Raw genomic sequence first — 13,399 nt, forward strand, 5'->3', positions numbered from 1 at the left:
TTACCAAACGCATGCAGTAAAAATTTAAGTGTGATGTAAGCTTGGATCTTAAATCCTACTGAATAGCTCTTAATCTTCTCTATTGAAATCAGCCTCCTACATTTTGAAAATGATGACAGGGGAAGTGTCACTCGTGATGTCACGAGTTTGACCAGGCGGTAATACTAAGCATGCGCTAATTATTTTGCAAAGGGAGTTTGACCCGGCAGTAATCAAGGCAGGCGCATACTAAAAGCCCTGCGGAAATTTAAGGAAATACGGTATGCAATAATGGTGCCGAAAAAATATATTTAACAGTATTACGATAAAGCGACAATGTTATTAACAAAACTTACAATTTAATACAGTAATTGCTTTATCTTTCCAATGTTATAGTCGCAATCACAAATCAATTGTAAACAATAAAAATTGAAATTAATTAAAATAAATGTTTTTCTTCAATGAAATATAGGCGCCAGCGCCCCCCGCGACCCCGAACGGGAATAAGCGGCAGAAACTGGATGGAAATGGATGGAAATAGGGAAATAATAACCCAAAGTATTCATAATACTTTAAATGCAATTGCCATAATCATTAGTGATGTTGACAGGTTTGAAATGTAGTGATTCCCTGGGACCTGAGAGGTGGTGATTTGAGTGGATCCCTGGGACATTCAATGGCTTCTCCATAAACTTTTTTTCCCTATTTCTTATATTTTTCTTATAATCTTCTTTTTCTTCAATAGGAGTGTTAGAGTCAGTCTCCAGGATTTTGTGGGCTTTTTTTTTTATTGTTGCGGCCAAAAATGCCTGAAATCGCTCCAGCTTTTTCAAAAAGCTGCGGCAAATGTTACAATGTTTGAGGCATATTTTTTTCAATAATATTGAATTAGCTCGTGATTTTATGAATTTATTATTAATGTTTTAAGCGTTCCTCGTAACTTTAACCTTAAGCAGCACAACATTTTCAACACGAATTGGAAAAAAAATGTTGAGTTGATGTTTTACTCGTTTCATCGCGCAGACATTAAAGTAGACAATAAATGACAGTAAAAGCACATACTCAGAGCTCATTGTCAAATTATTGTACTGTTTTAACCTATTATAACTAATAATGTTAATAATCATTTAATAATCATACAAAGAAACACTGCTGTCAACAAGTTGCAGACATTCTCCATGTATGTTTTATGCTTGATTAGTGCTTGTCATTTTAAACATGAATTAATGTTCCAACACATTTACCCACGCACGTAAACTGTTAAGAGCGATCTATTGCGCAAATTTTTGTTGGTAAATGAGAGACGAGGGGAGATAATCATCTCACTTTGACACATTTGTAATGTAAATGCTGCCTTTTTGCTAGGTCAGCATTGCAAATGAAGATGGGTTCTAAATTGTCTTAACCTGAATAAATAAAGTTAAATAAATATATAAACACATGTGAAATAGAAAGTAAATTTTTGTATACTCATTACCCAGAAGATTTAGCGCAGTAGACAGAAACGGGAAGAAGGCCTGAGCTACATTGGAGGATGACAATTATGTGTTTTGATCAATAAATAGTTAATATATTAGACGTGCACGTCAGGGTAAGTTAGTTAGCAACCCTAAATTGGCCGCAGGGTGTGAATGTGAGCGTGTCTACGATGAGGTAGCGACTTGTCCAGGGTGCACCCTGCCTTCCGCCCGAGTGCAGCTGGGATAGGCTCCAGCCCCCCCACAATCCCGAAAGGGACGAGTGTTAGAAATTGGATGGATGGATATATTGTTACACGTTGTTGTTCCTGCTTCGTCTACATAAGAAACAAACATAAGTTTTGATTAGACAAATTTCGATTAGGAAAAAGATGCTCATTGTCGGGGATTGTTCGGGGATTGGTTGTATTGGCATGAACAGGACATCGAGAAATCCTGGGTGGACAGTAGTATGCCACGATATCGCTATAGTTAACGGGTGTGTTTAATTTACTGTATTTTCCAAATGTATCTGAAATTAAAACAAAAAAAAAATCAAAATCCAATCAATCAAAAAAGCATACTACAAAATAACTGTCAGCTGCTAGGAGTCGTGGTAACCTGTTTTGAAAGTGTTCTATTATCATTTAAATGCCGAAAAGTATATTGTGATATTGTTAGCGCAAGAGGCTGCAATAATATTGCGATATATATTTTAGGCCATATTACCCACCTCTAAACAGAACAACTACTTTTCTGAGACAATTATTTACATTCGACTTTGTCGAACACAGTGTCACGTCAAACATTGGCATAGTCATGCACTCATAAGCCAACCAATCACAATAAAAACACGACTTACACTGCACTGCATTGAAGTAAATAATAGGGGTCTCAAAAATATACATTTTCGAATGAATTGCAATTCTTATTTTTAAAAATTCTTAACTGATTTAAAACAATCAAAAAAATATTATATTTATTTAAATCAGTCCTGACCAGCAACTCAGGCAAATCATATTGTTGATGTACGTTTGTAGATACCCACATCTTCTGTAAATATTTACTTTAGAAAAGAGAAGTCTTGGATACTTTACGTGTTGCCTTACTTATATTTGACTTTATTAAATGTTTAGGTAAAATTTATTAAACAAAACAATTTTCTTTTAAGTAACGCAAACATTTACCAGAGCTGTTTATCTATTTTATGAAGAAATTTAATTGATCATCGAACTGGCACCCAATATTATTAAAAAAGTATGGATTTTGAATCAAAAATAGTTTTGGATTGCGAATCGATTCTGAATCGAATCGTTACCCACAAAAATCGAATTTTGCGGTGCCAAAAGATTCACAGGCCTAGTAGATAATGATATCGATGATGACAATGGAAATGCTGATCGATAGGCCACCGACCAATTTTTCTGAAAGTAGTTGAGAAGCACGGTGGAACAGGGGTTAGTGCATGCGCCTCACAATACGAAGGTCCTGAGTAGTCCTGAGTTTGATTACAGGCTCGGGATCTTTCTGTGTGGAGTTTGCATGTTCTCCCCGACTGCGTTGGTTCCCTCCAGGTACTCCGGCTTCCTCCCACTTCCAAAGACATGCACCTGGGGATAGGTTGATTGGCAACACTAAATTGGCCCTCGTGTGTAAATGTGAGTGTGAATGTTGTCTGTGTATCTGTGTTGGCCCTGCGATGTGATGGCGACTTGTCCAAGGTGTACTCCGCCTTCCGCCCGAATGCAGCTGAGATAGGCTCCAGCAACCCCTGTGACCCTCAAAGGGACAAGTGGTAGAAAATGGATGGATGGATGGAATAAGATAAGCTTCATGAAATTGTGCTTTGTTTACTTTAGTTATTCGCTATAAAATATTTGCACTTTTATAATTTGTCGGGACTTGAAGTGGGATTGGATCAGAGGCCAAAAAGTCACTTTGGAGGACAATCGCGTTGTATGCCACATAACTATAACTGTAATAAACATTATTTGTACATTCATACACAGCATCAGCATTGGAGAAAAAGGATGGGGTGAAAAAAGAAAATGAAAAATACACCGTCTGTCTGCGGCAGCGTTGGACGAAATTGTGTTTGAATTGCACTTCAACTAATAGCATGCAACTACGATGTGTTTTACGGACCACCGAAGAAAGTACAAAATCTTGATGCTTATAGAGAAACATTATCAATGAACACGCAGACACAAATATGTAATTCGGGGAGTATGTCTTATTTGGTGCATTTGCACTCAGCGAACAGTGACTGAAAATCAGAAAGGTTAATGTCATGTTTTACTCTACAGGACTTGAATATCAAGTGCAAAAAATCCTGCCGATGGGGAAAAATCCCATCCGCCCGGAGCTCTAAAAATGATCGACACAATGGGTGAGTCTACTTTTCTTTAACTGCAGCCTAAAGTGCGGCTTCCAAAAAAATATGGCTGCAACTAGACATACTAGCATCATTTTTGTTGCTGCAACAGAATGCTACTTTTGAAGCAATAAATGTGATAAGGTTGCCTGTGTACTTTCAATACGAAAAAACAAAAACATGTATAGGCTGAGGCTCAAGTGTTTTTTACGGCATTTGTTCAAACAACAAATCAGCTTTTTTTCGAGACCTATCAGCAGTCTACTGGAAATTGGCTCATTTTTGTCCAGATATTGGTCTGGCAAGCATGCACAATATTCATGTCTACGGTACGCTTATTCATTTGTACCCTAGGGGCAGAAAAAGAGCAATGAAAACCATCCTAATAATAAAAACTAAAAGCTTGGTAAGCCCACATGCAGGTCATTCTGCAATAACTGAGTGAACAGTGACTGAAAACCTGGCCAATGAATATCAGACTGAACAGATGGCCTGATAAAATGCATATGACATTCAATGTAAATAAATTAATGACATTTACTCATCGAAGGTAATGACATACACACACACTGAGTTCACTGGTGCTGTGTATAATGTCTGAATGGCATGTAGACTGACCAATGAGACTTGGAAATTTTTCAGAAAATACATAAATGAATAACATTTACCGACCAGGTAATGACATGTGAACAGACTGAGTGACACCACGACCAATCATTGGTGCTTTGTATAATGACTGACACATAGACCAACCAATGACACTCAACATGTTTCCCCAAACTTAATAGATAACTAAAAAGAGGTAACATTTTCTGTAAGTGACACCACAACCAAACACTGATGGTGTAGCATAACTAGGGATGTAACAATAAACGGTAATAATGATAACCGCTGAAAAACTCTAAATGGTTAGTTTTACTGTTTTAAAAGGCACAATTGTGATAACTGCACTTCAGAATCAGAATCAGAAATACTTTATTAATATCCGAGTGGAATTTGAGTTTTGATGAATTTAGGGACTGACTCGCACCAGTTCGCTAGCTTAAAAACATTAACATCTTTCCCCATTAATAAATGACAAACCCAAATCTAAACTTATATAAACACATTACTGTCCTCCCCGCGACCTTGAAAGAGACAAGTAGGGATGGGAATCGATAAGATTTTTCCGGTTCCGATTCCACTTTTGATTCTACTTCTACAATTCAGTTTTTTTATCTGTTTTCTTATCGATTATTAATTTGGAAAAAACGAGAACAAAAAGGTGGATTAACATCAATGTTGTTTTGTTTAGAGGTAACATAACCTCACAAAGCTTAAAGTGAGGTCTTAAGAGGCACGCGCAAAGGATAGAAAAAAAAATAAAATAAATATAAGAAATAAATATTTTGTAGAATTTAACAAAATAAGTCATGTTAAAATTACACTGGAATATAACATTTAGTAACGTGATATTAATTCAATACATGTTTAGTGAGATATGTCAAGCCTTTATATGTTAGCATTTTGATGATTATGGCTGAGAGTTTATGAAAACCTGAAATTGAAAATCTCAGAAAATGTGGGGTTTCAAAAACTGTAAGCCATGATCATTAACATTATAATGAATAAAGGCTTGACATATAATAAACAAAAAAAAAACCGCAACACTTATTTTTGCTATCATTTTTCATGACTTGAACTCAAAGATGTAAAAGTTTTACTATACACACATAAGACCTATTCCTCTCAAATATTGTTCACGAATCTGTCTAAATCTGTGTTCGTGAGAGCTTTTTCTTTGCCAAGATAATCCATCCCACCTCCCAGGTGTGGCACATCAAGATGCTGATTAAACGGAGGGGGGCGGTCTGAAAAGCAGTCAGTATCTGGTGTGACCACCATTTGCCTCACACAGTGCAACACATCTCCTTTGCATAGAGTTGATCAGGTTGTTGATTGTGGAATGTTGGTCCACTCCTCTTTAATGGCTGTGCAAAGTTGCTTGATATTGGCAGACACTGGAATATGCTGTCATCTACGCCAATCCACAGCATACCAAAAATGCTCAATGGGTAACATGTCTGGTGAGTATGCTGGGCATGCAAAAACTGGGATGTTTTTAGCTTCCGGGAATTGTGTACAGATCCCTGCAACATGGGGCCGTGCATTGGCATGCTGCAACTTGAGGTGATGGTCCCAAGTAAATGGCACAATAATAGGCCTCAGGATCTTGTCATGGTATCTCTATACATTCAAAATGCCATCAACAAAATGTACTTGTCCATAACATATGCCTTCTCAGAGAATTAGCCCACCCCCACCATAGGCCACTTGATTCACAAAGTTGATATCAGAAAACCGCTCTCCCACACGACGCCACACACGCTGTCTGCCATCTGCCCTGAACAGTGAAAACTGGGATTTATCCGTGAAGAGAACACCTCTTCAATGTGCCAGACGCCATCGAATGTGAGCATTTGCCCACTCAAGTCGGTTACGACAACGAACTGCAGTCGAGACCCTGATGAGGACGACGAGCATGCAGATAAACTTACCTGAGACGGTTTTTCACAATTTGGTGGTTGGTCTCAGACGATCATGGAGGTGCACCTGCTGGATGTTGAGGTTCTGGGCTGGTCTGGGTTACACATGGTCTGCTCTTGTGAGGCTGGTTGGATGTGCTGCCAAATTCTCTGAAACGCCTTTGGAGATGGCTTATGATAAATAAATAAACATTCAATTAACGGGAAGCAGTTCTAGTGAACATTCCTGCTGGTAGCATGCCAAATGCACACTGACTCAAAACTTGCAATATCAGTGGCATTGTGCTAACACAGATTTAGACAGATTTGTGAACAATATTTAAGGAATAGGTATTTTGTGTATATAGTAAAAGTTGTATATCTTTGAGTTCAACTCACAAAAGATTGGAGCAAAAACTAAAATTTTGCATTTGTATTGCTGTTCGGTGTATCTCACTTTGCATGTAACGAGTTAATATCACATATTAGTTTAACATTTGAAGTAACGTTTTTGACATGGATGGACTTTTGCAACTTTTCTCTGACTACAATTGAACATTCGCCCACCCAAAAAAAAGGAGCGTCTACTTTGGCAAATGTGTGCAAGCTTTTGGCCACAAACTTAGTTGCTGCTCGGTGACATTCGTTCAGCGGCAGACGTGCTCGCCTCGGCGCAGTCAGAATCTGTCTCTTGTCATTCTCATATCAATGAGAAGGCATTCATTAAAAATTAACAAATAATAGCGCTAACATTATAAGCGTTAATTGTTAGTGCCTGTGAGTACGCCAGATGACTGTTGCTGGGATTACATCAGAGCGGTCCAAAACGACACATACATTTATAGTTGCTGTGTTTTTAAATGTTTCAGCATGTTACTGGTATGTCCTTCTCTTCATGAAATAGCAGTCTTGCAATTATTACGAGTAGCGCTGTTGCAATCTTTTCTTGTAAAAAGGCTTCGAAACGTTTCTGCCGCTATGGGCGCCATGTTGCTCTCTGACGTAATGACGTCACACCTCTGCCCGGAGGAATTGTTAAAAGAATCATTTGAAAAAATGACAAGCGATTCCATAGACTTGCTATACTGGAAAACGGTTGTGAACCAGAAGTGTTAGAAAATCGATGGATGGATTGACATACTGTATACACATGTTAAATGACACCATGACCAATCAGCGGCCATGTGTGTAATGACTGACATGTAGACCCACCAACGAAAATCTACAAGTTGCCAAAACATTAATAAATAACAAAAACAAGTAATGTGGGTAATGACAAAAACACAAACTGAGTGAAAACACATCGATTTAGTTTTACGGTGTGTTGACCAACCAATGACTGCGTTAACATTAATTTTATAATAGGTAGGACTTAAGCAATGCAGCATAAAATGACTTTAAAAGTTTTGACTTGTTATGGTTAAAATGCATTGTGATAATATTGCATGATCTAAACCAGGGGTAGGGAACCTATAGCTTTAGAGCCAGATGTGGCTCTTTTAATGACTGCATCTGGCTCTCAGATAAATCTTAGCTGACATCGCTTAACACGATAAGTAATGAATAATTCCAGTGGTAATCAGTGTTAAAAATAACGTTTATAATATAAAACATGCTCATGCATCTTAATCCATCAATCCATTTTCTTCCGCACCTTTTCATTATAAAGTATTTTATTTATTATTGGATAACTTCAAAATAACAATGTTATTAAAAAATAATAGACTTATTATACTCTAAAAAGGTTGGTCTTACTTAGAAATGCACACATTTAGTTGTATTCAGTGTTATAAAATATTGTACGGCTCTCACGGAAATACATTTTAAAATATTTGGCTTTCATGGCTCTCTCAGTCGAAAAGGTTCCCGACCCCTGATCTAAACACTAAAAGGTGCTGTTTGCAACTTCCTCACAGTAACAATTTTCAAAGCAAAAAATATAACAAGAACACCACCTAACTTATGTTACCATTAATGGTTTAGCAGAATATATTTTGTAGGGGTGTGGGAAAAAATCGATTCGAATAAGAATCAAATGGAATACGTAGTGTGATTCAGAATCGATTCTCATTTAAAAAAAAATGTTTTTTTGTTTTTTTTTATTTAGAATTAAAAAAAAAAAAATTTAATCAATCCAACAAACCACTACACAGCAATACCATAACAATAGAATCCAATTCTAAAACCAAACCTGACCCAACAACACTCAGAATTGCAATAAACAGAGCAATTGAGAAGACACAAACACGACACAGAACAAACCAAAAGTTGTGAAACATCCATCCCATCCATTTTCTACCGCTTATTCCCTTTTGGGGTCGCGGGGGGCGCTGGCGCCTATCTCAGCTACAATCGGGCGGAAGGCGGGATACACCCTGGACAAGTCGCCACCTCATCGCAGGGCCAACACAGATAGACGGACAACATTCACACTCACATTCACACACTAGGGCCAATTTAGTGTTGCCAATCAACCTATCCCCAGGTGCATGTCTTTGGAAGTGGGAGGAAGCCGGAGTAGTTGTGAAACAAAAATGAATATTATCAACAACAGTATCAATATTAGTTATAATTTCAGCATAGCAGTGATTAAAAATCCCTCATTGACATAATCATTAGACATTTATAAAAAAAAAAAAAGAACAATAGTGTCACAGTCTCTTACACTTGCATCGCATCTCATAAGCTTGACAACACACTGTGTCCAATGTTTTCACAAAGATAAAATAAGTCATATTTTTGGTTCGTTTAATAGTTAAAAAAATTTACATTATTGCAGTCAGTTGATAAAACATTGTCCTTTACAATTATAAAAGCTTTTTTAAATAAATCTACGACTCTGCTTGCATGTCAGCAGACTGGGGTAGATCCTACTGAAATCCTATGTATTGAATGAATATAGAATCGTTTTGAATCAGAAATATAATTTTTGAATCGAGAATCGAATCAAAAAAATTGAAAAATATTATCGAATCGTGACCCCGAGAATGGATATTGAATCGAATCGTGAGACACCCAAAGATTCACAGCCCTAATATTTTGTATATATTTTTCACAGTTAATGTAATATTTTTTTTACCGGCTTGAATAAAATGATTGGGGTTTACGGATGTCACTCACCCGGCACATGTAGGTGCAGAGAGCGCGTGCACACATACAAAAGCAATCCAAGAGAAGCAACAACCAGTTTGCAATCATGTTGTTATGATAGTATTTACTTTCAATTGCTATTATTAGCTAACAACACCTAAAGCTAATGCACGTGCCTGTGTTACGCACATACATCATTTTGCCATTATGTAAGAGAAGCCGTGAGAGTGGGATGTAGTGTGTATAACACTTTGGAAAGTTGGCGCCTTCTCGGCATCTGTGTAAATGTTGCAAACAGCCCCTTTAAGCGAACCCACCCTGAATGAATAATGGCTTCCCATGTTTTGTCTTGCCTTTATCCCCCTCCTTAACACATACACACCTGTCACTGAAATATGCGACGCCTTGCAGACACGCAACGCGCCTTGCAGGCGGTGGAGCGTCTCCAGGCCAAGCTGAAGGAGCGGGGGGAGGTGCCCACCGAGGAGAAGCTAAGCTTGCTCAGGTCGGTGCTCCAGAGTCCCCTCTTCCACCAGATCCTGGCCTTGCAGAAGGCCGTGCAGCAGCTCAGAGACCAGGTAAAGCCCACGTACTGTTTACAGGTGACATCACTGGATGACATCATCAACAGTGTTGTCCCACAGGACTGCAATTCACTTTATGACCAGGTGGTTGGGGAGTCGGCGACTGACTAAGGAAACTCACACATTCATTTTATAGTCTTTTATTTTTGTTGTTGAGTACAAACAGGTTTTGGTGTTAAAATACGACTGGTTGATACGTTTGTGTACTCAGCTTATGTAAATATGTGTCATATAGTTGCCATTTTGGCACCTATTAAACAGGTAGGCTTTTTATTTCATTATATACTTTAAAATTATTGACTCATTTTAACTTTTTAAAGTGTGAACAGTAGGTCTTGTTGTGAATTTGATAATCTGTTGAGAGCATGGCTAATTAATTGATTAATTATTAGGTAAAACCAGGCGTCACAAACTATGACTCGTGGGCCGAATCTGGCCCACGGGATGTCCCAAATAATTTTTTTTTTTTTTTTTTTTTTTTTTTTTTGTAGTCTGCTCTGTCCACCCGTTGAGGCAAATCATATTGTTGATGTAAATGCTCATATCTGCTGTACATATTTACTTATCAAAGAGAAGTGTTGGATACTTCTCTTGTTTCCTTATTCATATTTGACTTTATTACATTTTTGGACATATTTACCGTTTTCCGCAGCCGGACCGAAGCGGGAAGGGATAAAAAAGAAGAAGAAAAAGAAGATAGGCGGGAAAGTGTGGGGACAGGACAAAAAAAAAAAAAAATATATATATATATATATATACAAAAAAAATATACACTCACACAGACAAACACATATATATATATATATATATATATATATATATATATATATATATATATATATATATATATATATATTTATATATATATATATATATATTTATATATATATATATATCTATATATATATATACAGGGACGGCGTGGCGCAGTTGGGAGAGTGGTCGTGCGCAAAGCGGGGGTCCCTGGTTCAATCCCAACCTCGTCATGTCCGTTGTGTCCTGAGCAAGCCACTTCACCCTTGCTCCTGATGGGTGCTGGTTAGCGCCTTGCATAAATTTTTACATATATATATACACATATATATACATGTATGTGTATGTACATATATATATATATACACACATACATATATGTGTATGTACATATATATACATACTGTATATATACACATATATATATATATATATATATATATATATATATATATATATATATATATATATATATATATATATGTAACAAATTAACCACAACAAATAAAATGTGAAATACCAGAAATAACAATAAATTCATACAACAATTGCAATGTAAAAAACAATAACATTTAGTTTTTACAATTTGTTTTTAATACCATTTTTTTTTTACTTATTACACTTATTTCACCACCATAGTGTGCGCTTTTTGTGTCATATAAAAAAATTATAAAATGTTTGTAAATTAAATGCGGAATACAATACATATCTGGACAATTTTGACCAGTATTTTGGGTCAATGTATAATATTTATGTGAAAGGGGGAAATGTGCTGTTGTTCTCAGTTCGAAAAGTAGAGGCGACTTGAGGCTGTAAAATAAAAAAAGAGAGAACGCCTCTCAAGTTGCTACTGCTGTTTGTACACTTACATCGAGAATGCCATTCACAAAAACACAAGCAAATGAGATGTGTTGTGGGTGTATGGATTTTTCTTGCTCGTTTTTGCTCCGTAGTTTCGCCGTGCTTTAATTGGCCGCATTGTTTAGTTTAGGATGGAGCGATTGAGTGATTTGGAGATAAATGAGCAGTACCAAATGCATTATTTTTCCATACAAATGTTCCTTCTCATCATAGATACAAAATTTCACTCACATTTATGTTAAATTTCCCTAATATTCTACGTTTAACAGTGTATTCTATTATGTAACGCGAAAATCCTGCCTTACTTCTGTTTTTGAGTTTAGTAATTATTAAATAGGCATTCTAGTTTTGTACTAAATAAAAAGTAGCAATCATGTTGACATCCCAAACTTCTAGTAGACATGCTCTTCTTTTCACTCATTTGCTCCTCACTTGTTTCACCGTTATAAGCTCCAAAATTTGTATGCACGTTGCGCGGCCCATTATTCTTTTTTTTTTATTGTTACATTTACATAATCATGAGAAGCCATTATCGAAATCTAAATCAAAATTATTATTATTTTTCTATCTCTACTAAAGAGGTCTGATTACTTGCTAAATATGGCGATAATGTTGCTGAGTTGGCAACATTGACTCCATCTGTCTTCTTATTCTCTGGAAGACCAGGTGCGTATAAGGTTGGTTGACAAGCAGAGTCACAGTCCCATTATAATGTTGCATCTCCACATGTTTTCCCGTCACTCTCCACACCAGCAGTAATTCATTACCCACCAAACACACTCAGTGCAAGGGGCATTCACGGACACACGGTCTCTGAATATCAGCATTACAAAACATGGAGGACATTATATTGATGTGTTTATGAGCATGGGCAAACAGGTAGAGCTGCATCTATTTGTGGCAGTCCATTTTTATTTGAATGTTTGGGAAACACTGACAGAAAATCTCCAAATAAAATATTTATATAATCAGCATTGTCATCGACCATATAGATGCCTTGATGTGCTGTTTTTTTTTTATTACTACTGCAGATGAGCAGTATATTAACAGATTATATCCTAAAGTTTAGCACATGGCAGTGTCAGGTTAAAGCGCCTAGAAAAAAAGTGTATTGTAACACAGTAAAACTTCAAACAATAACCTATCAGCCTTTGTTAGCATAGCATGTTGCAAAGGTGCTTTGTTAGCTAAGAGGATTAAAGTTCCAGTCTGCTTCTTGCACATTGAAGAAATTCTTTCTGCCCCACTTCACACACACACGCACACACACGCACGCACGCACGCACGCACGCACGCACGCACACACGCACGCACGCACGCACACACACACACACACACACACACACACACACACACACACGCACACACACACACATCACAGAGCGGCCACTGTAACTACTGTGGCCTCAATGCCATAGCAACACCAGAGCCAGAAAGTAGATGGATCGGTGGACGGACGGCCTCCAAAAGTGGTTTAACCCTTAATGAGGGCTTTAAAATTCTCTAAACACATACAATCTTAGCTGCAATCAGAAGAAAAACAAAGACATACTCAAGACCTTTGCGATTAAAAATTTCCCTCTCTCAAAAGGTGATGTAAAATAATACACAGTTTATTATTTTTTCCACTTTAATCAAGCCTGCAATATACAGCACTAATCCAATGTGAATAAAAGATGCGTTAAACTCTTTAAAGACCGCTATGTTCACATTACCCCACTTCGTTTTGCTGCATGCTTTGAATTGGACAAAGTAGCGCCATCTGGTGGACAAATAATAAAAGCTAAAAACTGAAAT

General features: G+C 37.1%; 1 protein-coding gene across 1 annotated transcript in view; it reads left to right on the top strand.

The window, feature by feature from the left end:
• Positions 1-5,733: 5,733 nt before the first annotated feature.
• LOC133560264 (multiple PDZ domain protein) overlaps positions 5,734-13,399 on the top strand; it is a 66,426-nt gene continuing 58,760 nt past the window's right edge. The window contains exons 1-2 of the mRNA XM_061912601.1: positions 5,734-5,876; positions 9,816-9,982. Coding sequence (XP_061768585.1) covers positions 5,756-5,876; positions 9,816-9,982 — 288 coding nt within the window. The 5' untranslated portion in view covers positions 5,734-5,755. The remainder of the gene's footprint in view (positions 5,877-9,815; positions 9,983-13,399) is intronic.

This window comes from Nerophis ophidion, linkage group LG10 (assembly GCF_033978795.1).
Source record: "Nerophis ophidion isolate RoL-2023_Sa linkage group LG10, RoL_Noph_v1.0, whole genome shotgun sequence".
Classification (NCBI taxonomy): Eukaryota; Metazoa; Chordata; class Actinopteri; order Syngnathiformes; family Syngnathidae; genus Nerophis; species Nerophis ophidion.